The 24,895-nt window shown below is 34.1% G+C and overlaps 3 protein-coding genes and 1 long non-coding RNA gene across 6 annotated transcripts; 1 reads left to right on the forward strand and 3 right to left on the reverse strand.

Annotated features, from left to right (window-relative positions):
• Positions 1-3,534: 3,534 nt before the first annotated feature.
• On the forward strand, positions 3,535-7,647 carry LOC108222169 (NAC domain-containing protein 7). Its single transcript, XM_064092979.1, has 4 exons — positions 3,535-3,901; positions 5,904-6,106; positions 6,220-6,495; positions 6,723-7,647. Exons 2-4 carry the CDS (start codon positions 5,944-5,946, stop codon positions 7,349-7,351), a joined length of 1,068 nt encoding a protein of 355 aa, XP_063949049.1. The 5' UTR covers positions 3,535-3,901; positions 5,904-5,943; the 3' UTR covers positions 7,352-7,647.
• Positions 6,603-9,103, reverse strand: LOC135152596 (uncharacterized). Its single transcript, XR_010291904.1, has 2 exons — positions 8,815-9,103; positions 6,603-7,298 (listed from the first exon to the last, which is right to left on the reverse strand). It is a non-coding gene; the product is annotated as an uncharacterized LOC135152596 (long non-coding RNA).
• Positions 9,104-11,697: 2,594 nt separating this feature from the next.
• Positions 11,698-15,511, reverse strand: LOC108222818 (beta-fructofuranosidase, soluble isoenzyme I-like). Of its 2 annotated transcripts, none has more exons than XM_064093056.1 (7): positions 14,869-15,511; positions 14,732-14,740; positions 13,343-14,199; positions 13,082-13,243; positions 12,735-12,889; positions 12,310-12,397; positions 11,698-12,064 (listed from the first exon to the last, which is right to left on the reverse strand). In XM_064093056.1, exons 1-7 carry the CDS (start codon positions 15,209-15,211, stop codon positions 11,858-11,860), a joined length of 1,821 nt encoding a protein of 606 aa, XP_063949126.1. In that variant the 5' UTR covers positions 15,212-15,511; the 3' UTR covers positions 11,698-11,857. The 2 variants fall into 2 exon arrangements, with proteins under 2 accessions (XP_063949126.1, XP_017252228.1); XM_017396739.2 differs by having other exon boundaries at positions 12,657-12,889.
• A 128-nt stretch (positions 15,512-15,639) lies between these two features.
• Positions 15,640-22,934, reverse strand: LOC108222817 (beta-fructofuranosidase, soluble isoenzyme I). 2 transcript variants are annotated; one of them, XM_017396738.2, is made up of 8 exons: positions 22,246-22,934; positions 22,054-22,062; positions 19,432-19,676; positions 18,604-19,215; positions 18,004-18,165; positions 17,641-17,876; positions 16,399-16,486; positions 15,640-16,165 (listed from the first exon to the last, which is right to left on the reverse strand). In XM_017396738.2, exons 1-8 carry the CDS (start codon positions 22,676-22,678, stop codon positions 15,965-15,967), a joined length of 1,986 nt encoding a protein of 661 aa, XP_017252227.1. In that variant the 5' UTR covers positions 22,679-22,934; the 3' UTR covers positions 15,640-15,964. The 2 variants fall into 2 exon arrangements, with proteins under 2 accessions (XP_017252227.1, XP_063949125.1); XM_064093055.1 differs by lacking the exon at positions 22,054-22,062.
• Between the last annotated feature and the right edge of the window lie 1,961 nt (positions 22,935-24,895).

The following is a 24,895-nucleotide window of genomic DNA, read 5'->3' on the forward strand; positions in this document are numbered from 1 at the left end:
CAAAGCTGTATAATGATGAGCGTCGGTGGTGGAAGTAAAACGTATAAGTTACGATCATCAACAACGGGTACCGTTACTCTATTGTGTCGTGGAAATTTTTTGTGTTGTGGGTTATCATAATATTAATCTAGATGTGCTAATTACCTAGCCTATCTATTTGCGTCTACAATTTATAACTTGGTTATTGTTGCTCATGCTTCAGTACTTAGTAATGGAGTTTTTGCACAATTTGTTTAATTTGCAGCAGAGAAAAAAAACTGATTGATTTTCTAGCATGTGCAACCAAATTTTAGTTAAGTACTGGATTTTTATTTGCTCTAATCTCATTAATAATGATATCGGTTCTAATTAAAATCATTGACCTAAGTAACCGATAGTTATTATTGTGTGTTTCTCTGAACACACTAGAAAGAAATTTTTTTATAAAAAAAAGACTCAGAGAGATAGATCATATATCAAAGTCTTTTCTTGAAATCTTATATGAGAGTTATGTGAAATTCAAAACTGATTACATAATTACAACGTATTGAATGCTAAATATGCTTCTAACCTCAAAAATTCCATTGTCTGAAGATAAGTTTGGACTGATAACGAAAACTCACTACTGTATCTTTTGTTTAAGTTCCCATTTGGCTTTGATTGAAAACTACATATATATCTACATTTTTTTTTTTACAAATTACTGAGGTTGTGAGGGCTTCTGAACCAATTAACTTTCACTACAATATACCGAATTGAATCTTCGTAATTTCTTGATAAATTAGTTTTATCTTGCTTTTATTATATACAACTTGATAAATTTACTTGAACCTTAATTTATATACAACTTTCAGGAAAAAAACTCATTTTGTAATTTTTATTTAATTTCAGAGGTACCTAATTAAGTCATATAATTTACTTGATACCAACTTTTAACACAACAAAAATTTAAGTTGCGCAAGTTTTTCCGTGACGAAGAATAATTTGACGGAGAAAAAAAATATGTAAGCATTGCTGATTCAGGTTGTCGATCCCCTGAATTTTTTTTATCATTTTGAATCAAGGGCCAAGTATCATGATGTATATAGATTGCTTTAAATAGTGTGGTTGTATATTTGTCACGTACTACGTCGATCATATTCACGGAAACATACTCCGATCCTTATTTTCTCACAAACTAAAAATATGATCCGCTTACATTTTACATTCTCAACAATATCCTGTTTTAAACTTGATATGTTTGATTTGGTTTGATTTAACATAAATAACTAAATGATCATTTATATAAAAAATTAGGATTTGGATCTTATTAATTATGTTTATCATTAACATTAATCCCTTAGCAAAAAGTCTCATGTACTAAATAGTATGAGTTCATCATCAAAACTTTATCACAATATATATTGCGAGTAATATTGTAAAACTAGATTTTAACATCAAATTAAATATTATGCACGCACTTGTTAGCTAATAAGTGGAGAGTAATTTCCATGTAAATTAACATGTATATGAAACGATACCCAGAGTGACAGAGGAAACATATCGACAGAAAGGGGAATGTTATTGTTAATTCGGATTAAGCCATGCGATTAGTACTGGATTACTGATTACTGATTGGTGCATGCCATTCGCTCATCTCTGACGTCCTCCGTGTAATCTTTCTTTTCATATAAGGTTCTCACTCCCGTAATCAAAATCTTTATACTTATTCACATAATTATAGCTAGGGGTGTACACGGGTTGGCGAAACCGACCAACCCGATCCAAACCGATCATATTTCGGCCGATCCAATCCGAAATTTTTTAACCCGATTTGTAATTGGATTGAAATAGCATTAACCCGATTTAATTGGGTTGAACATGGGTTTCGGGTTTTATAAACCGATCCAACCCAACCCGATTGAAAAATATGGGAACATATTGAATTTATCCATCACATCACATATTAGCCTAATCCAATTAGTTTTATTGTATTTGTTTGCCCTAAATTTAATATATTAATTTTTGTTTCCTATTTAAATATATATGAGACTAAATTTATGAGTGCGAATATGAGATTAAATTTATGAATATATTTGTTTATTATTTGTTACTACTTATTTTTTTTAACTAAATTCAATTTTATGTTTTTGACAAGATTGTTAAAGTAATTTTTAGTGTAAAAAATTTGATGTTGAAGACCTATTTGACACCGGCGATTATAACCAAACCAATCCAAACCGAAGTACTACAAATTGGTTTGGGTTACAAATTTATACGGTTCGGGTTGGGTTGAAATTTTGAAAACCCGATTTAATTGGGTTGGGTCGATAAATTCCGCTAACCCGCCCAACCCGAACCGTGTACACCCCTAATTATAGCAGTTCATTATTATGCAAGTGTGTGTGTCACTTTAACATAGGAACGTAAAATTTTCGATGTACAGTGTAGGCAGAGTCTTTATCAGTTGCGGCCTTGCGGGTGGTGGAGTTAGCGCGCAGTTGCCCCACGCTCCCCTTTCTCTTTCTCCACCTGTGTACTGTATGCATCTATATCAGAAATTAGGTCCGCAAAGGACTACTGCCCTCGTTGAAATTAAGACAAAGCAAAAATACTTAAATAATATTAATAACTGCTATAAAAATATTTCCGATAAACTCTTCAAACAAATTTTTAATTTTAAATATAAAAAGATATTATTGTTTAAAAAATGACTTGGGTTAAAGATCATCTAAATATATTGGTATCTAATCCATATCTATGTAAATTAACAATTAACAATAAACACGATAAATATATTATAGATAAGTATGTGGTAATTACGCGTAAATTATCAATGAGATATTTGAACTATCTATATATTGTGTTAGAGCATCTTCAACAGATCTTCATTTAAGTTATTAATTTGACTTTCTAGAAAGAAGAGGAAAAAAGTTGTTCCAAGAAATTTTTAGATTTATAATGGCTTTTGAAATTACTAAGAGTATCTTCTCTCTTCTCTCTTATGAAAAATTCTTAATCATTCTGAGTGAGAAGCGTTGTTGGAGATGACTACACATTAAATTACTAAAAATCAATATTTTATAATATATTTAAGAATGTGTTAAGAGTCTTTAATTTGGGATGCGCTTGAGGACGACAAAAACTTGTCCTCTAATCTAGGTTGAGAGAGAGCTCTAACTTGGACAATGAAAGAACAAAAAGGGTGCGATCAGATCACAAATCCTTGAAATTATGGGGCCGTTTGGGCAAGCTTAAAAAAAGTGATTCCGTGCTTAAAGTAAAGAAGTGGATCAGAAGTGAAAAGTAAATAAGTCAATAAAGTGTTTGGAAAAGAAGCAGAAGCTGTGAGAGAGAAGCTAGCATTCTCAGCTTCTTAAAAGTGCTTTTACTTCTTTACACAAACGGGTCAAGAGAAGCAGAAGCCAGAAGCAGCTTCTGCTTCTTCAATACAAACAGCCCCTATGCCTACTAGCTACCACAATTAATAGTTGTTAATTGTTTGCAAATGATTTATCATCATTAGGGCTTCCATCTCTTCATGTAATAAGTACCAGTAATATATTATAATATAGATAGTGCTGCTGTGTCATATATTTGTTTGGTGGTGGTCATGTCCATGTTCGTCTCTATATAGCCCTAGTTCTTTTTCCCTTCTACCATTCCTCACCCTTTTCCTTTTTTTACTCCTCCATCCCTCCCTCCTTAAAATCACTTCCTCTTCTAATTCTTCTTCTTCATTTCCGGCCTCCTCGGGATCTGAAATATTCCTGTGAGCTGCTAGGTTCAAGTCCCGAGGTAACCTTAATTTGTCTTTTGTAGTATCATCCCACTAAATAGGATCGAAACCTGTTACGTACGGCTACTAGGGTTTCCGATTATATTGACAAGAGGAAGAAGGGTAATTTGACTTGCAAAGAGATTGCTTATCATCTCTGTTACCGTAAGATCCCTCTTATTTACTATTCTTTACATCTTTAGTTACTGTTAATTGATTAATAATCTTGAGTAATCACACATGCTTTATCTCTAATAATAACTGTTATGACATGCTTTCTTATTACCAGACAGGATATGTACATGTTGTTGCCATGAATTATATATCTCTTAACTATAAGTAGATGAGTAATTCATTTCGATCCATTGACTATTTTCATCATTACATGCCACGTTTTCATAATTGCATCAAACCTCAGTTGCTTGACTTTTGTGGATTTCTCACATGATCTTCATATTTATAACTAAGTGGATGGACAATAATAGTTAATATTCTATATCGCGATATAACTGGTTTACTCTAATATAACTTCAGTAAAGTTCACGTAAACTAAAATCGAGCTTTTTGATTAACTTAATTATTTATTTTGTTTCCCCAAGAACTTGGTGACCTATTGGTCAAGTGATCTACAAGCATTATGAATCCTTCCACGCCGTTATAAAGGATATATAATGGTGATGATTAATATATATTTTTACAGATTTTTCATTGTTAATTTCTCCTGTTAAATTTTGAATTGTTATATATATATATATATATATATATATATGTTTAATTTGGCTTCTAGCTCGCTAGCTAGCTTGTTATATATTAATATATTTCATGATTTGAAATATCACGGATTTCACAATTAATAATTATAAAGTGATCTGGCGATTTGATTTTCCAAATCCTATTAATTGTTACATTTTCTTTTAAAAATGATGTAACATGTTTACAGATTAATTCTCAGTAATTTGATTAACTTTTAAATGGTGCATGTCTTCAAATGGACACTGATATTTTTCGTTTCCGTTGTTGATTTATTCGATTGCCTTATCCCTGCTCAAGTTGAAATCAATATTAATTATGTACTGAAAAACATATATACTAATTTTATTTATCCAGACCAAATATTTTTTTTACGCAATCAGGACAAATTATTAAATAATACAATGCAAAATATTACATTGATCAGGCATTATATTTTCCAACTCTATTAGGATGTGAAATTGTGAGGTCCTTTCTCACAAAATATATTTATGTTTGGCTTGCTCCGACGAATACTGGTCTCCTTCATCGAGTCAAGACACGTCAGCATGGACTTATCCAAACCCTTCTGCCGGTCTAAGAAAATTACGAAAAGCAAGTACATTATTCTAGGGTTAATCTAACAGCAAGTGCAATAACGTAGGTTACACTAACGGCCAACTTACGGCCATAGTTGATTAATTATTTCTGATTTTTGGCCTACAAAGATCGATTTTGTGTCAAAAAAAGACCCTGTTTCTGTTTTTTGTTGTGTTAGTCGTTTGCAATGGAATCATTCACTACACTTTCATATGCTGATCGATTCTAATATTTAAGCAAAGTTTGTCACACTGATTTTGTTTCTCTACTAATTAACTAGATACGTTGCTCAAAGGATAACATGAATTTATTATGCCCGCATGAAGCGCAGGCAAGATGCTTCCTTTTAGCTAGCTAGCTAGTACAAGCATGGAGCTAGTTAAGGAATACAAGGTCATTTAGTATTTAGAGCCCTAAGTTTGCTCTTTGATCCTTATATGTCACAAAAATATGGCCATGGAAGAGCTATGGCGCGGTTCAGCTGCTTCGTATTATGGTTCAGATTTCAGAAACTAGTATTGTCCCCAAGGGGCATGCTGCAAAAAAGTGGGTGAATGTTAGTGTGTAAGGCTTAATTTAGTCTGCTCTTGGATATATCCTTGCTTTCTTAAGATTATTATGAGATAAGTAATGGATTAGAAGTGTATAAATCACGGATCTCCTGCAATTAATTGAACTTTCTGCATGCTTAGTACATTGCAGAGACAGATGTGTACAACCGGATTTGTTTATGTTTTCACTCTATGTTCTGCCCATCTATCTTATTTTTTTACTGCGTGAGAAATATGAAATGGACTGTTTATTACCTAAACGACAACTAACTATTATTAATAATCAGTTGCAGGGTCTGAATCGGATTAGATAACTGGAAGACAAAAATGGATACATCTTCTCATATCGTCCCTCCTGGTTTCCGTTTCCATCCAACTGATGAAGAACTGGTGGATTACTACCTAAGAAAAAAGATTACTTCTAAAAGGATTGACCTAGATGTCATCAAAGACATCGATCTTTACAAAATTGAGCCCTGGGATCTCCAAGGTACATGACACATCTTAATATGATCATTATACATAATTAGACACACACGAACAGAATTGATCACTAGCTCAGCTTATAATTAACACGGAAATTGCACTGATTAATATATGCAGAGCTATGTGGACTGGGAGTAGAAGAGCAGAATGAATGGTACTTCTTCAGTCATAAAGATAAGAAGTATCCAACTGGAACTCGCACGAATAGAGCCACAGCTGCTGGATTCTGGAAAGCAACAGGAAGAGATAAAGCAATTTATTCTAAGCTTGATTTAGTTGGCATGAGAAAGACATTAGTGTATTACAAAGGTCGTGCCCCCAATGGACAAAAGTCAGATTGGATCATGCACGAGTATCGCCTTGAAACAGATGAAAATGCACCTACCCAGGCAAGTTTTAATCAAATACTATACTCCTTGTTACTAGCTCACATTGCTCATACTATTCTTTGTTAAGCATTACAGCATTTTGTTAAATTTGCATTCTAGAAAAACCAAGCATAACATGGATCATGGATGTTTCTAATTAATTCTTATTGTTGGTTTGAATGACAATCAAAGTTTGCCACAATTGGCTTATATATGTGTGTGTGGCTTTGCTTTTGTAATGACAACAGGAAGAAGGATGGGTTGTTTGTAGGGTGTTTAAGAAGAAAATTGCAGCAGTGCGAAGAATGAGTGAGCACGAGTCACCAATATGGTACGAAGATCAAGTTTCATTCATGCCAGACATGGATTCTCCCAAACAACCGAACATTACATACCGTTATCCTTATCCTTGCAAAAAGGAGCAGGAATTTCAGTATCAAAATATATCTGGATCGGACCATTTTTTCCAGCTTCCCCATCTTGAAAACTCAAAAATGCTGCAATCACCGCTACCTCTCATCAGAAGCTGCAATTATATGCCCCCGTACGGCCTTAACGTGAACCTTAGCAGAAACATTCCGCAATCTTCATCCATTGCACAAGACGAAATCAGCTATCCATCGAGTTATGATCAAGCAGTTGAGCAAGTAACTGACTGGCGTGTTCTTGATAAGTTTGTTGCTTCACAACTCAGCCACGAAGATGTTCCACAGGATAATCATGAATATTTGAATGTTAATGCAGCCGCTCTAAGCAGTGTCGTTTCTGCAGATGATGATAACTCAAGCACCCTTGTCAGAAATTTGAATAGCCAAGAGATATTGGATCCTGAAAACACGTCAAACTCAATTTCAAGTTGTCAGATTGATTTGTGGAAATGATCGTTATTATATGACCTATTGAAGAAAAAACTTCCCCACATTCTTGTAGATAACAAGATTACAGAACTATATATATATATATATCTATAACTCTTATAACTGCTGTTTCTGGATATTATCTGTTCCAGTAACCAGAATGTCATTGTATATAACATAGGCTGTATTATATAGCCTATATTAACGGAGCCAGATAGCCGCAGGCCTTTTATGTTGTTCAAGCCGCGCCTGGTTTATATGATCAGATATGTTCATCTTGTGTTGTATTCCAGAAGTACTACATATATAAATGAATATTATGTCTATTGACTATTGTATAATATCTTAGTTTTTATTATACGCAACCTACTCATCAGTACAGTGAATTACTAGTAATTAAGTTTTTAGATCTCCTTAAACCAGATCAGAAAGCTCTACATTTGCATTCTTATGTATCATACATATGTAATAAGGCAAAATATTGAGTTAATTGCATACATGCAATGATATCTTCATCATGATAGTGCTAACGGAAGATGGAGCTAGCTGGGCGCATTATGCATTGAACGGGAAAATGTTTATTAAGCACACACAGATTTAGTTACTTCGAGAGCAAAGTGTGTGGAAAGATGTAATGTGTGTGCACACATAGTGTGTGTAATATACTAATATATCCATAGATTAATACATAAGAAAGTGCGATTATCATCCAGCAGATATCCAGATCTAAGACTTGTTAAAAAAATGTCGAATATACATTTTGCAGTTCAGTATTAAAGAAGGCACAGACAGCCCAGTTCTGATAAATTCATCCCAAGGTTATAACTAAATGTATGTTTTGCCGCTTGTAAGGTGCAAAAATACTGCTTATAAAGTAAGACCAGTTTCCTTGCAGGAAAGTTTAAGTGAGAGTGTAAAATTGTACTTTGACAACACTTTAAAGGGAAGTGAATGTCATCAACAAAACAATATAAGCGTGCCTTAGAGCATGCAATACCTTCAAAAAAAATTCCTGAAGTGGCAATTGCAAATTAATCAAACGTGTTAAAGAAGATAAAGGTCTATTGGATGCCACATGTATACAAAGAAATGTTTGTAAGAGAAATCAGAAGAGCCGAAGTTTTAAGGGCAGGAACTTAACTCCTTAAACAATGCCAAAGAAACTCCGAAGATCATGTATTACCACGACGTATCAGGTTATGAAATTAATCAAGCAAGTATACATCTATCCATCTATGTTTCTTATGGGATAAATATATAGAGGGAAATCCCACTATTAATAGTTGTTGCATCCATATATGCACGCAGCATGCTAACTCCAGTCAAGAAAGTGACCATCATCAAGATCAAAGAAAGAAGAGAAACCAAGAGGGGATCAGTTATCTACAACCGCAAAACCAATGAGAACGATTGCTATAGTTGGAATATTGCTAGTATATCTGAACAAAAAGGGCTTGGAGCCTAGTACATTGGAGAAAATGACTTACTGCGAACAATGGAAGCTCCGGAAATGTAAACTTTATTAGCTAGGTAGCTAGCTCCAACCTTTAGCTTCGTACTTACATGTGAACGATTTCAACTTGTTGTGCAGCAAGTAGAAGCTATGTACATAAAACATTGAGTCATTGTAAAGAACACTCATATTTTGGAGACATAAAAGAGATTGCAGATGATTAACAGAACAGTGTCCAGGAAGAAAAATGTAAACAACTTCTTTCTGACCAAGCCAAGTTACGATCATTGTTGTTGAGGTTCCACTATACCATATATACAAACACGTGGCTTTGGTTTTGATTTTGATTTTATAGATTGTAACAGATTCTCATTCCCATCGATACTTTATCACCTTGGCTTTTAGTTGGACATCATTTTGGAAGGATAGGAAAAGAAAAATTGGAAGAAAAATAAAAAGGATATACTTAAACGTGAAGGGGAAGTTAGAATGATGCAGCATAGTAGGGGGGATACAGTACTAGTACTTAATTGGATTGCCCTCTCAATATTTCAGTGTTCATCTTTCTCCCTACAAATCCCACTGTCTGCCGCAGGCCTACCACTCCACTAACTTTTTTGTATAAATTTAATCTCCTCTTGAAACTACTACTACTTCTTAAAACTACTTAATCATGTGCCAAAACCAAAATGCCAAATGGTCCTAAAAGAAGTGCAAGTGGTGCTGCAGATGGAATGTGCAATGGCTTCAATGGTATTTTACAAGGTCTTCTGCATCCAATGGCAGAACCTGGATTTTAAAGGTCCCTGTTTTGGTGATCGTATCAAATGAGATTTTAAATTATTTTACATTAACTTCTTGATGTCTGTCGGGACTAAATTAAATCTTTTCTACACTAAATTTGGAGGTTAGTCGAGGCTTCAGCCTTCCTAGCTCCTCACCTGGTTTCAATAGTACGGCATGAGAACCTAATAAACGATGCTTGATAATTGATATCCAATTTGGGTCCTGATCCCCAACAATAGATAGCCGGAAACTTTTAAATTACACACAATTTTTGGTCCGTTGGACAGGATTGTAACATCTTTTTTAACATATTCAGCGTTTTTTAACTGCTAGATGGGTAATCGTCCGGCGCTTTTTTAACCGTTGGACGGAGTCATTTTACCCATCCAGCGTTTGAAATGTGTTGGACGTGTTAAAAAATTATTATAATCTTGACTGTTGATGTTCATCTAACTGTCCAAAAATCGTGTGCCGTTTAAAGGTATCTAGCAATCAATTGCCAGGGGTCAGAGCCCATCTAATTTTTAAGGAAAACTAAACCGGCTAAGTTAAAATACGAAAAAGCACATCGTAAAACTCAAACTAATTACTGACCATTCAGAAGGAGCAGAAGCAAAGTTTACACCAAATTTTACATTACAGACACCCACTTTTCTGATAATTTGCAAAAGACAACTAAAAAATTGCAAAATCTCCTCCCTCTCTGATTAAATTCAGAAAGCTTACCAAGTCTGAACACATCTACACAAGCATAGGAAGCCTTTCCCTGTCTAACCCACATTTACGTTCACTTTCCCAAACTAACCTACTTTGTTCAATTCTTCCCAAAATGATCTATTTTTTTCAACTCTTCCCAAACTAACCTAGTTTTTCTATATTCTAATATTTGGTTATAATTATAAAATATACAATATTATTAATATATATATATATATATTTATATATTTACTGAATTAATATTTTAATATTATATTTTCAATAATAAATTAAAATATTAAAATTACAATAATTCATTAATACTTGCTTGAATATAATATACATTATATTTTTTCAATGTATATTATATTCTTGGTAGTATGGGCCTCTAGTGTTAATCCTCTTGGTAGTAGTATTTTTCAAGGTCAGTGTTTTGAAGATAAACAATCATCGATTCAAAACAGATAAGGGATTAAAATATTAATTCAGTAAATATATATATTAATAATATTGTATATTTATAATTATAACCAAATATTAGAATATAGAAAAACTAGGTTAGTTTGGGAAGAGTTGAAAAAAATAGATCATTTTGGAAAGAATTGAACAAAATAGGTTAGTTTGGGAAAGTGAACGCAAATGTAGATCAGACAGGGAAAGGTAGAACAAAAAATATAAAGATAGTATAGGGAAACAACCCCATACCTGGCACAAAATAGGGAAAAAGCCCCTTTCATTTTGAGCCTCAGTTTTAAAATAGCATTGCTAGCACAAAACAAAGTGACATCATAATTCATAATAGTCTGCTGAACCTCACTTCTCTCAAAAACTAAACTAGAAGAGAAGCTGACAAATCTGACCAGCATTTCAAACGTGCAGGTGCCGAAAAAATTAGTGATCCACTTACTTTCACACACCACTTGTTTATACTCCCTCCGTCTCAGTTTATAGGTCCATTTTGGAAAAAAAATTTGTTCCCAAAATACTTGTTCCTCTCTTCTTTCAATACAAATTTATCTACATATTAATTGTGATTTTTTTGAAACTCAACATTATTCTCATTTCTCAATGCACTAAATATTGTAATTTTTTTGAAACTCAACTATATTCCCATTTATCAATGCACTAATTAATGATACATGAGATAAGATTCTATCTAATCAACTTTTTTCTTAATATGTGTGTTTATTCCAAAATGGACCTATAAATTGAGACGGAGGGAGTATACTGTAAAGCTCTGTTGTCAATGTTATCACTACGACAAATATATACCTCTACACAGAATAAGAACAATATTCTATTAACAAATGGCCTCTTTTGTGATGTTACATATACATATACTTCTGCATAAAGATTTTCTCAGAAATCTTTTTCATATAACAGCAACAAGCAGTATATTGTTGGTTAATTTTAATTCAAATAAGTTGAACAATCATAATCTAAAAAACGTATCAACTACCAAAAATTTAATAATTTAATTCCATGACAAATCTCTAGTGTTGAAGTAGAATGCATAAATTCACCCCACTGTTTGCTTGGCCTCAAGTCCTTAACTACCTCATTTATCTTACATGTGGTGATAAAGGAGAGCTCCGTTACAAGTGATCGCCATTTTGTGGAAAAGGAACCGAGTTTGCAGAAATCATTTGCCAGGCTTTTACTGATGCTGTTACACTCACTCCCGTAGCATTGTTAAACACAAATAGTTTTGCTCCTCCATTTATTGCTTTTGTTGGATAGACCCGCGATGTTATCACCTTTCTTCCTCCTTGTGCAAAACTTTCTACAATCGAATGATCAACCTGAAATATAACATCCAATACATTAATTATCTATCATGTGCCCGAATTTTAATGCTGCTGAATCGGGTCTTACTTATAACCTAATTACATTTTAATCTTCGCTTTGAACATTGATTGTGCACAGATAACATGATTTGTCTGTGTCTCGTTCTTTTTACTTTCTACTTCGCTTACTATAAGTGAAGATACAATTAATTTTGTCATCCAAAGAAAAAAAAATGGAAATTGGGCAGATCTTCACATACCAATAACCTCATTGACAGTTTTTCACCATTGAGCACAGGAACATCACTTCCATATATCAGCTTTCCAACATCAGAAGCAGTTGAAGATCTACATAAAACACGTAAGCAATATTACTTGCTCTTACAGCAAAAGAGAAGGAAAATGCTATTTTTTGATATGGAAAATTGCAGGCTTATAAGTATGCCACCACTTTATTGTTTTCAGGCAAAGACATCAACATTCACTCCATAGAGAAGCTATTACTATACTTATTAGATATTTAGACTTTGTAGGTTGAACACTTCATGAAAACAAAATTTGATTAAAATAACTCAAAAGTCTAGATCAGAAAACAGAAGGGGCAAACCGTGATTGATCAGCACAAAAATGAGTTTTGGCAATCCCATCAGTTCCTTTACTAATGTAAAAGTAAACAGGAGTTAACTCGGACAATGGTTCGTCTGCAAGAACTAAAATGCCAAATGGTCCAAGAACCCCTCGACTGGCACCACCACTTGAGCTGCAGTTGTAATCCTCATTAGCTTCTACTGTACTTTGTAATGCTTCTTCATCTATCTCAAATGTAGCAACTATGTCCAACTGCAAACAACAAGTATATACAGCCTTAAGCTCAAAAGTATTGTACACAGAATCACATTGAAACATGTGCAGAGCGTGCAACTTAGCATCAGATAAACAGAACATAATCATAAACCTGTGTTGCTGCAACTTCAAAAAAATACAGTAAAATCATTGCAACTTAGCCTTATGACATAAAATATAGTGACAAACCTGTGTGGCTGAGCCAATATTAAGTGGCAAAACTGATCCTGGTCCAAGCTTGAGCTTGTCAAAATCATAACTTACTGATCTCAAGCTCTCTACTTCCTCCACTGGCCATTGAAGTATATTGGTTCCAGTTTCTTTATCAAATACAATTGTTCTTGGAATGGCCTGCATATACAAAAGGTAGCAAATTATCTGACTATACTCAATCTTTTGACTCCAAAAATATGATATTTATAAAGCTATGAAACACGACACTGCCATTACCTGAAGAGATGCCCATCCCTTCAAAACGTCAGTAGATTCACTATCACTTTCACCAACCCAAGCCCAAATGATCCGTCTCTTCTTATTTTGGTCATAAAATGTCTTGGATGCATAGAATTGCCCATCATCCACCCGCAGGCCAAGGCCAACATCTGCCTTCGGGTCATCGGGTGTCCACTTGTCGCTCATTGGATCATAGGTTCCTATTGCATAATAATCCTGCATATACTGATCCAAACTTGCTTTCAACACGTGTTTTACACCCGCCCCATTAGCTGAAGTGTCCAATCCATCTGTGCTGGCCAGTGACACCGGGTAAAAATCAATACATTCCCACATACCGGAACCAGGAACCTCATGTAACAGCTCATCTGAAAGCTCAAATTCAGTAAAATTGGCAGTTTTATATACGAGCGATAAACCATTGTTGTTAATTTTTGATCCAATAGTGATCCGCCACATTCCATCCGGGCCAAGCCAGGCAGTGGTGGGATCCCTAAAATCCTTAAAACCTATGCCGGGTGGTGGAACCATAACCGGATTACCCGGATGCTTGACCCATTCCAGGAGGAGAGGATCTGAAAGGTTTGCAGGATAGGCTAAGTTTTGGACCTCAGTGAGATTGGCAGTCTTTCCTGTGTAGAGCATAATAATCTGACCATCTGGGAGGATGGTGGCAGAGCCAGTCCAAACACCAGCGATATCATACCAATTATCAGGGACCATAGCGATGGGAAGATGGAACCAGTTGATGAGATCCTTCGATACAGCATGGCCCCAGGTAATGTTTCCCCAGACAGCAGAATTAGGATTGTACTGGTAGAAGAAATGGTACCATCCCATGTGAAACAATGGACCTAATGGGCAGTGCTTAATATTGTCATTAAAGAGTTACTTACACATTGTCTTCCTAACAAAATTAAATTAATAGTATCATGACGTTCCAAGATTTATACTTGCAGAGTTGCAGGACGTCATAAACGGACTAGCACCAAAACTTGACAATATGACCAACATCCTGTTGTCAAATTTTATTCTACTTGTATGCTTTATTCTATACAGAACAATAAAGGTGAAAGAGTTGGCAAGTTTGAACAAATATTTACTGTTACAGTACTACATCTAATTCATTGCAGACATATCCTGACTTTGTAAAAGTTGCAGCAAAACAGATTAAGCTTTAATGAAGCTTTTGTAAAAGTTTTATAGGGAATCTGGGTCTTTCTGTTCTTAAATTGTTAGGTTACTACTGTTATGTATTCGGACTTCATATTATTCAAAAAAATACCCTACTGTACACAGTTTAAAACTCCTCAAGGAGCTAATTGGTGTCCAAAGAAATTAAGAAATGGCCGTAAAGTTAAAAGAACAAGAGTTAAAGTGGCGTACCATTAGGATCTGCTCCAGAGATACAACAGTTTCCCCAAATTTAGAAGCCATGAAATTAACATGAACAAAGATTGGGTCATTACAATAAGATATTGAAAAGTCAATACTTAACTGTAAGAGTGTACGAGTGGGCTAACCATTCATCCAGTTCTTTTGAGGTTGAAAATGATAAGAAGTTCTCTGCCAAGATAACATATCATTGGTCCACGGATAAGCCTTCACTCTTTCACCGGATACATCTAATGTGATCTCTTTCGACACCCATCTCCATGCTTGCTCCAGCGATTTCAAATTAAGATCATTTTCACCATTCCTAGTAATCCTTGGTCCTTGTTGGACAAAAAGCAATACTAACAAGGTTGACACTAAAAGAAGAGAACACAGACCCTTGATGGATCGCTGGTGAACCACTGAAGCTTTTTCTGTTTCGGCTTTGTCCAGGAGGGGACTGCATGGAGGGACAATAATCTTGGTATCCATTGTAGTAAACTGGCTTCAGAGTCAGTACTACAATGGCGAATCACAAATTATGTTTTATCTTACAGTACTTAACTACTTATGTATAGACAAAGAGAAATGATGATAAGCTGCAATAATGTGTGTTTACTAAAAAAATCCCAGATTCAGAGACCTGAAGTCATCCAAGCAACTTAGTAGATCCAATCATAAGAAGCCAAACAGGAATTACATACGTGCAAAATTAGCAGCCTAAGGTGACCCCACCAGATGTATATAACTGGAACTTGTACACAGATCATGTGATCATCCAAATAATATCTTTAAACTGAACCAGTTCAAAATTGTAAAATATTCTAATTGATCTACTTTCAGATTCATTTGTATCATAATTTATAATGCATACCTTCAAAGTGGCAAGTAGATTATAATAATGAAAAAAAAACAAGATGGGCCCAATAAAAATTCACTATATATTCCAAATTTCACTCTTCACTATATATTGCAAATTTCACTCAGATTGGAATACAACACAAATAATCATCAAAAAAGAAAAGAATACAATACATATATGCAATAGGGACAAGCCTATCTTTCTAACCTTCTGGTTGCAACTTGCAAGTCCATCATAAAAAATACCTCTCTTCATAATAGAATCACTTCCAAATTTTGTTCCTTCAATAAATCACGATTTGCTGCCAGGCGAAACTCTCGTCCTTCAATTATTTGTTGACCCAAGGAAAGATAGGTACACACTGGGGTAGCTATATTACAAGGTTACAACTGATCGAATGGGAAAGGTTTGAGAGTTGCTGAAGCCATTTGCCATGCCTTCACTGACGCTGTGACACTCACTCCTGTGGCATTGTTAAACAAAAACACTCTTGCTGCACTGTAAATTGCTCTGGTTGGATAAACTCGTGACGTTATAACTGTTCTACCTCCTTGAGCAAAACTTTCAACAATGGAATGATCCACCTAAATTTTGTTTACAGATATATTTCAGGCTCATGTGCATAAAATTCAAATTTGGATTCATTCACATACCCCTAAATGCTAATATTAGTAATTTTGATAAAGTTTGTTTTCTTAATTAATTTTGAACTTCAGGTATGGCAGTAATAGATTCAAAAATCAGGGATAATTCATAAGTCTAACTTAGCCTGTCTATTCTTTAAGACATATTGTGATTAAAGTAAACTTTCACATACCAATAATCTCATGGATAAGCTTTCACCAGGGAGCACGGGAACATCACTACCATAAACCTCTTTATCAACATCAGAAGCAGTTGATGATCTGCATTACATGACTTCGCTTATTCATTAAAATGCAACATTAAACAGAACGCAAATGACTACTCCCTCCGTCTCAATTTATAGGCCCCTTTTGAAAAATAAATTTGTCCCAAAATACTTGTCCCTCTCTTCTTTCAATACAAATTTATCTATATATTAATTGTTACTTTTTTGAAACTCAACATTATTCTCATTTCTCAATGCACTAAATCCCAATATTTATTGTGATTTTTTTGAAACTCAAGTCTATTCTCACTTATCAATGCACTAATTAATGTCAAATGAGATAAAATTATATCCAACCAACTTTTTTCATAGTATAAGATTAGGATGCAAAGCAGTTAACTCAGTTCCCTTCAAGTTCGGCTCTTTTTTTGGCAATAATCCTTTTATGCTCATAGGGGTAGAATAAATTAAGAAAAGAAACATAAGCATAATCAATGCTACAAGTAAGTATCGAACATATTGAGCTGGACTAATTAAATTACAAGACTTGTCACCCATATAGAGTATAAATCTGAGTAAGAGATAAATTCTCCAATGAATGTCCCTTTAAAGCACAGAATTTCTTTTCTGCATCTTTTCATCATTCCAAAATCCAAGTACGTCTTAATTTTATACCATGATTGTTTATTCTTGGGAATTGAATTTTATACCAGTTCAACTTATCTCTGTGTTGAATATATCTGTGTAGATTATATTTTTTACATAAGTTTGACACATATCTAGTGCCTTGGGTGATCAATGCATTCAATTCATTATAGGCTGCTCGAAATTTTTTTGGGACTAATATATTGTTGTTTTTCTTTTTCCACAATTGTAAGCGCGTGCCAAAGAACCTGCTGTTATAACAGCTCTTCCCAGGATTAAGAATAGACCACAATTTACATATACATCAAAGACTTAGATTATACCTTAATATTACTCTGCATACCGGATAATTTTTCCAAACATGTGATCCAAGATCATTGAGGAAATAAAAATTTACATTCACGTTTATATGTACCTTTTTAAACCAAATTAATAATCTTTAAACATAAACATCAAAGGCAGACATATAATTTTAGCAAAATAGATATGAAAAAATTTACGCATAAGAAAGAATCAAGAATGTAATTATTAAAAGGTATTCAAAGAAATTATAAACAGGCAAACCTTGATTGATCAGCACAGAAATAAGTTTTTGCATTTCCATCAACACCTTTGGCAATGTAAAAATAAACCGGAGTTAATTCGGAGAGTGGATCATCAGCAAGAACCAGAATTCCAAATGGTCCTAAAATGCCTCTACCAGCAGCACCCTCACTGGCAGTGCAATTGTAACTCGCATCTGCTTCATATGTTCCTTTAAATGCCTCTTCATCAACTTCAAAACTTGCGACTATATCTAACTGGACAATTAGGTTTTAAAGAAAAATACACAATCAGGTGTCAATCTTTATTTGTTCAAATCAAGGATAAGCTAGCATTATACAAGGTCAACATTCCACAAAATCAAATTACATGTACAATATATACCTGTGCTGCTGAGCTTATCTTGAGCGGCACAAGTGATCCTGGTTTAAGCTCCACATCATTAATTTCATAACTTCTCGATCTCAAGCTTTCAACTTCCTTGACTGGCCACTGAAGTATATTAGTTCCAGTTTTTTTGTCAAAAACCACTGTTCTTGGAATGCTCTGTAAATTAAAACATCAGCATTATCACAACTACACCAAAATAGAGTTGTATTCCAAAACATAATCATTTTAGCCTACAATCTCCCAAAAGCTATATACAGAATTCACTAAATACTAAAACAAAGATATCACATAATCAGAACATAAAAGATGAGGTTAAAACATTACAATTCACCATTACTAGTCTGACTACAGTATAATCAATATTTATTAATAATACACATACAACATAGAATGCAGTAAAGTTGTCTGAATGATTAGTCTGTAGGCTAAATAATATTGTATTCATGTACACATAAGCATGTGTATGTTCCACCAATATTTAAAATCCTACTTCTAAAAAAATCTCTAGCTCTTTAAATAAAAAATTCATGATTTGTGCTTAGCAAAAAAAAAATACATAATTTGCACCTTTATTTTACAAGTTCTTAGATTTACCTGAACAGAAGCCCAACCCTTGAGAAGATCAGTACTTTCATTGTCGCTTTCACCAATCCAACCCCAAAGTAGTCTTCTTTCTTTATCTTGATCATAAAATGTTTTTGATGCATAATATTTGCCATAATCCAATCTCAACCCAATGCCCACATCCAACTCCGGGTTATCGGGTGTCCACTTATCATTTATCGGGTCATAAGTACCCAATGCATAGTAATCATGCCTGTCATCATCTAAACTCGATTTCAACACATGCTTAACTCCTGGTCCATTGACAGATGTGTCCAACCCATTTGAACCGGTGACTGATACCGGGTAAAAATCTACACACTCCCACATACCCGTACCTGGAACTGCATGCAACAAATTGTCTAATAACTCATAGGTTATAAAATCTGTTGTCTTATACATAAGTGAAATGCCTGTTTTGTTCACTTTTGATCCGATTGTGATCCGCCATTTTCCATCCGGGCCAATCCAGGCTGTAGTCGGGTCTCTGAAGTCTGTACTACCAATGCCTGGTGGAGGGAACATGACCGGATTATCCGGATATTTTATCCAGTCAAGCAGGAGGGGATCCGACAGGTTGGCAGGATATGCCAAATTTTGAACCTGCACGTAGAGTTGTCAACACTAAATACCGTCCAAAAACCACCAAAATTAAACTCTAAACATATAAAAATAATTTCAAGGTGTGTATATTCAAACATCTTATAAAAAAAATATTTTTTTTATCATCCTAAAATTAGTGAAGGTCATAGAGTATTGAACTTTGCGGCATGCAATAAAATACTTGACCGGTTATTGTTACACTCCACCCCTGCCTACCTGCACAAGATCATCTGTGTCTCCTGTGTATAGCATTACGATCTTGCCATCAGGGAGAATTGTAGCGGAGCCTGTCCAGACACCATTGATATCATACCATTGATCTGGCTGCATTGCAAAGGGTAAGTGGAGCCAATTGATAAGGTCCCTTGAGATTGCATGGCCCCATGTAATATTTCCCCAGATTGCAGAGTCTGGATTGTACTGGTAAAATAGATGATACCATCCCATGTGGAATAAGGGACCTGTAGTTGGACACATTATTGTGTGGATTATAAGATATTCATTTGTTTACAATCAAGCAACCAAGCAGAATTACGTACATAACACTTCTGTTTCACATGCAGTTGTTTAAATGTTCATAGAACTCTGCATAATTCTTACTATCTGTTTATCTTTTGTAACTCTCTAGTTATGATTTATGAATATACAAATTTTTCAATACTCAGTAACATAGCTATAGAAGAACCCTTTATAGGATGTGAGGATAGAAAAATTATACACCATATAATATCAAATTATCTTCTTTTTTTTCACTTTTAGTTAGAGCCTGAATATTTTTCGACAAATTTTTAGAACTCCGCTAGACACAAACATTGATAATTTTTGGATTTCAGCTGAAGATAAATCCTAATTTCCATATACTTTTTCCTTTGACAGAAGAGGAAATTCCAGAATAGAATGATTGAGCTTGTTTGTTAATCTTCTACAGAATTGGCAAATTGCCATATGAAAAGATTCGAGCTAGCAAATATATAAAGCAGTACAACTAAAACCAGTAAACTTTACATCAGAGAGCGATTGATGGTTAGCAACTTCTAACTTACTAGCATCTTGCATAACATAAAAGCTAATCTAATTTGTAGTAATAAAAACTCTATAGTCCCAACATATTTATCAACTATACATTCAAATAAAACTCAGTAAGCATGAGGGTGGAAGATGATATTTATTTTAATATGTTCGAGAGAGTGAGATTAAAGGTTAAATAACTCGATTTACCTGTTGTTGGTCCAGATACATTTCGCATCCTAAATTTATTTATTTATTTAAAAAGTTACGTATTAAAATAATAATAATAAAATTTTATTATTTATTGTGATGATACGATTAGAAGTGTATTATTGAACAAGTACAGGTCATGTACACTAAGCATTCCTATCCATATCAACCAAATCACTGTTGTGTGTATTGTCCCTATATCACATGCTTGAGACTTGAGAGAGTTGAGACGATACCAAAAATATTGTTTGGTAATGAAAAGTGTATCCCAGTCGTACCAATAATACAGAAATGCCGCATGGAAAAGATGACAAATATAAGAGGACCGTGCTGGGTTAGCGACAGTGAAATGACTAATCGAGCAAAATCATTTATCTCATTGGTCCACAGCTTTGAAAAAGCCCGACACATTCTTTAAAATCTTGAGTTTGGTATATTTTATAATCGTGCATAGATTAAATCACCACGTCTGCTAATCGAATCGTATCATTTCAATAATACTCCTGCTATTCAGATTTCCCCGTTTACATCCCGCACGATATCATATTATAATCTATCTCTACATTATTTGTGAAGCTCATTCTCTTACCTGCTCTTGGCGTATCTAATTTGCCAAGTTTCTTACCTCTTTTGGCAAGTTATTGAATTTTCTAATTATGATTTTTCAATAACAAATTGCTAATCACACACTAATATTACAACTTTAACAACAATAGCATAGTCAAAGGATGCCAAGGGACAGATGACAATCCCAAAAGTCGGTCAACGACAACGAGTGTATATCTGTCACAATTATCTTTATGCAATTTCTATATTCAAGTAGAGATAATCACACTACTTTCTTCTATTAATTTTATTTTATAATAATATAAAACATTATTAAAATTTATATACATTGATCCTACCATTTTATTCATTTTCGATCTAATTTTATTATCCATTATCCTAATTTTCCTGTCGAAACCAATTCAATGAGAGAGAGTATATTTTTCTAAGGAAAATCAGCTTACAAGTAAGCTCCCGCTGTTGACTAATTAACTGACTGGACTCCATAACGGGTAAAATCACGCGTTTGTACATTGATAAATGACGCTCAAAATATGATAAATATTTCCTGTAAATTAGAGTTTCAACCTCAAACTTAAAAACTCTAAAAATCTAAGTGATTTTTCAAAATTAAAAATTTTAGCTAATGTCTAAAAAAAACATCACTCCAACCATAACAAACCTTTGTCTATAATTATAGTCATCGAACTACTGAATTCCACGTCATCTCCCGCAATTTATTTTTCTCCTTCCCGCTAATTACATATAAATTATTACCAAATTAAACTGATATATATTCTATTTATAACAATCTAAATACTAATAACATACTATTTTTAAATTATAAATTATAAGTAACCAATATAGCCAATATCACAATATTTTATAGGTAAAACTATTAGAGATGCTCTTACGGTATTCTATTATTCACTTCACATTCTGGATTTAAATGTATAAATTTGTACGGTGACTGATTTTTATTTCGGTATGTTATTCACGTTAGAACTCCAAAACCACAAATTAAGAGGTAGAAAGAAGAAGATGGACAGAGAAAAAGGTAAATGAAGGGCCTACCATTAGGATCTTCAGAACAACAAAAGAGAGAAAGAGCCCCCATGAAAGCATCCGCCAAAAGTTTGGATTTGCAAGATAAAGACATGATTAGAAAATGGACTTAAAACAGGAGATAAATAAACGTGCATATACAAAATACGTACTAGAGTCAATCTATATGTTAAGTGTATATTTTGTAAAAGGTAAGCTAACCATTCATCCAATTTTCTTGAGGTTGAAAGTGGAAAGAAGTTCTTTGCCAAGACAGCATATCATTCGTCCACGGGTACGACGGCTCCGCCGTGGCCTGCCGGAAACTCTTCTCCGACACCCCTTGTGACACTCCTCGTGACGGTGGGCCCAACATCTCCGGAGATTTCGATGCCTTGTTGTGATCTTCGCCATTACTATTTTTAGACACTTTTTTACGTACAACTTGTTGCACATTAGGGTTGACTAACAAAAATATAACAAACGAAAAAATGAGCGTGGCGAGGAGAACACTAGACACGATCTTGATCGGACGTCGGTTAGTTTTCGAACGATCTGGATCGGGTTCGTGTCGGGTTTCAGGACTATCGGGAAGTGGAGTATAAGAGCTTGCATGTTCGAGATCACGAGAGGGGAGAAAATGGTAGGTATCCATTGGATGGAAAATTAAATAGCATAGACTAGGAGTAGTCAAGGATAGTTGGAACTAAAAATATAGGTGAAGCATTTATAAAGATGGTGAGATATAATGAAGTGGATATGGGTAATGGGTGGATAATGGGTTGGACATGTGGATACTTTGCAGATGGGTCGGGTGTCAGAAACCGACGTGAACCTGTCTGTTGATAACTCCTGCTTATTTGGACATTGAAACTTCAAGAACAATTGGCCTACACAAGAGGAGAAAGAGAATTCGAATCGCTAATCGATTATATGTAGTAATATTGGTTTCGTATAAAAGTGAAAGTGTTGACCATTCATCGATGGAGATTATTTTTATGTTGCTGTCTCTGTATTAAATAAACGTTTCGTATATTGCAGCTTTTATCAGATAAGTATAAAGGAGTCCTGTGAGTAGGAGAATTTTACTTACGAATAGGTAAAGAAACAATGTTTTTGTTTTGGTCAAGTCACCTTCTGTAGTTCTGCGCTCTTGGTTATTAGCTTCGCTGGATTAAATTTTGCAATTTTTTGTTAATGTGTATGGATATGTTTGTAGAGACAAATTCGATGTTCGGCTTCAATCGAGAATCATATTTTTTTAGTTAAGAAAGACTATATATAATCCCCGATTAAAATGGGAAGATTTATGTATATTTTCGATCAATTTACTCAGTTTTGCCTTCAAATACATTTGCCAGGAATGTGTTAAAAGTAGACCTGGCAATTTGGTACACGACACGAAAACACGAACACGATACGAAAAGGTCGGGTTTGGTTTTCAATATTCGGTACACGAACATGAAAGTACACGAACACGAAAATACACGTTGAGTTTAGTGTCGGGTTCGGGTTTTTATTTTATATATACGAAAGTACACGAATGTACATGGTATAAATATATTTTTAAAAAAAATAAGTATATGTTAATGTAAATATATACATATTTATGTATGTAATATATATACATGTACAATTTTGTACATAATTGTGTACATATATAAATATTTAATATATATTTCATTATATAATACATAAAAATGTATATACTTCATTATATAATATATAAAAAATGTATTTTTTTAAAATATTTTAATTAAATTTAATTATTATATTTATTTTAAATGTACACGAAAACTACACGACACGTTTCGAAACGGGTACGGGTTTGAGATTAAGTACACGAATCCGAAACGGGTCGGATACAGGTTTCACCTTCAAATACACGAAACGTGAAAGTACACGACACGAAAGTACATGACACGACACGATTGTCAGGTCTAGTTAAAAGTGGATTAGGCTGTGAATAAGACACCGGAAATAATGCTGTAATCGCATGCATACAAAAACAAATAGACATTGAAAGTTAAGTGTCCAAGTGTCGTAGTGGTCAGAGCTGTTTATGGGTTTCGAAACCCGACCTAACCGACACTAATTCAATCCGGAAAAAATAAAATTGAAATTTAATTGGGTTAAAAATTATAAAAATCGAATAACATGAACTGGGTTAGGATTCTATTAGTTTTAAACCGACCCAACCTAACTCTATATTTAATTATGCATTGCATCCCTGTCTTGATGCGAATTATACAGGATATAGGACACTTGTGTTATCTATTATTTATTTTTGAAACTCCGAAATCTATTATCTACTTTTGAAAGCACATTTATATTTATGAGTTGGGCTCTTTAGAGACTACATAGTTTAGAGTCTTTGGAGACCATATCCAACACCAATGGATTATAATAAGATGAACGGTTGATTTCAAAGACAGATGGATAAATTTTTTTATTTTAGAAAAAGAAAACAAAAACGTATACATTAAATTAGGGATAGTGCTTTATAACAGGACATATGTATCCATATTATGCTTTCTTGTGCAACCCAAAGACAATTATAAGTCAATCATTCTCCTTCAATTTCTCCCCTAAATCACATCAAAGCGCAAGAGTGGTAATATTCATGGTCGAAATCAAGTGCAGAACTGAGGAATTGGGCATTCGAGCATTGTCTCCTTTTGACTCAGTGGTTCAGAACAACCAAGATGAGTTTTTTAGATTACAAGACAACCAAGAACACTTGTAGGACAATCTGAAATTGAATCTTTTTTGAAGAAAAATAATTTTGCAGAACTCTTTTAGATGTGGAAGACATGTAAAATCCACACACCTGATGGCTCTTCTTGATTCATCATTTGCAGCACAATCGAAA

This window comes from Daucus carota, chromosome 5, assembly GCF_001625215.2.
Source record: "Daucus carota subsp. sativus chromosome 5, DH1 v3.0, whole genome shotgun sequence".
NCBI lineage: Eukaryota > Viridiplantae > Streptophyta > Magnoliopsida > Apiales > Apiaceae > Daucus > Daucus carota.

Coding starts and splice junctions, on each gene's coding strand:
- LOC108222818 (XM_017396739.2), bottom strand. CDS start 15,211: ATGGATACCAAGATTATTGTCCCTCCATGCAGTCCCCTCCTGGACAAA. Junction 12,890..13,081: donor ATATTGGCTCAGCCACACAG/GTTTGTCACTAT, acceptor TGTTGTTTGCAG/TTGGACATAGTTGCTACATT. Junction 12,398..12,656: donor TTTTGTGCTGATCAATCACG/GTTTGCCCCTTC, acceptor TGTTTTATGTAG/ATCTTCAACTGCTTCTGATG.
- LOC108222817 (XM_017396738.2), bottom strand. CDS start 22,678: ATGGATACCTACCATTTTCTCCCCTCTCGTGATCTCGAACATGCAAGC. Junction 19,216..19,431: donor ACACAGATGATCTTGTGCAG/GTAGGCAGGGGT, acceptor CTCTACGTGCAG/GTTCAAAATTTGGCATATCC. Junction 16,166..16,398: donor GCTTATCCATGAGATTATTG/GTATGTGAAAGT, acceptor AACAAAATTTAG/GTGGATCATTCCATTGTTGA.
- LOC108222169 (XM_064092979.1), top strand. CDS start 5,944: ATGGATACATCTTCTCATATCGTCCCTCCTGGTTTCCGTTTCCATCCA. Junction 6,107..6,219: donor TGAGCCCTGGGATCTCCAAG/GTACATGACACA, acceptor TAATATATGCAG/AGCTATGTGGACTGGGAGTA. Junction 6,496..6,722: donor AAATGCACCTACCCAGGCAA/GTTTTAATCAAA, acceptor GACAACAGGAAG/AAGGATGGGTTGTTTGTAGG.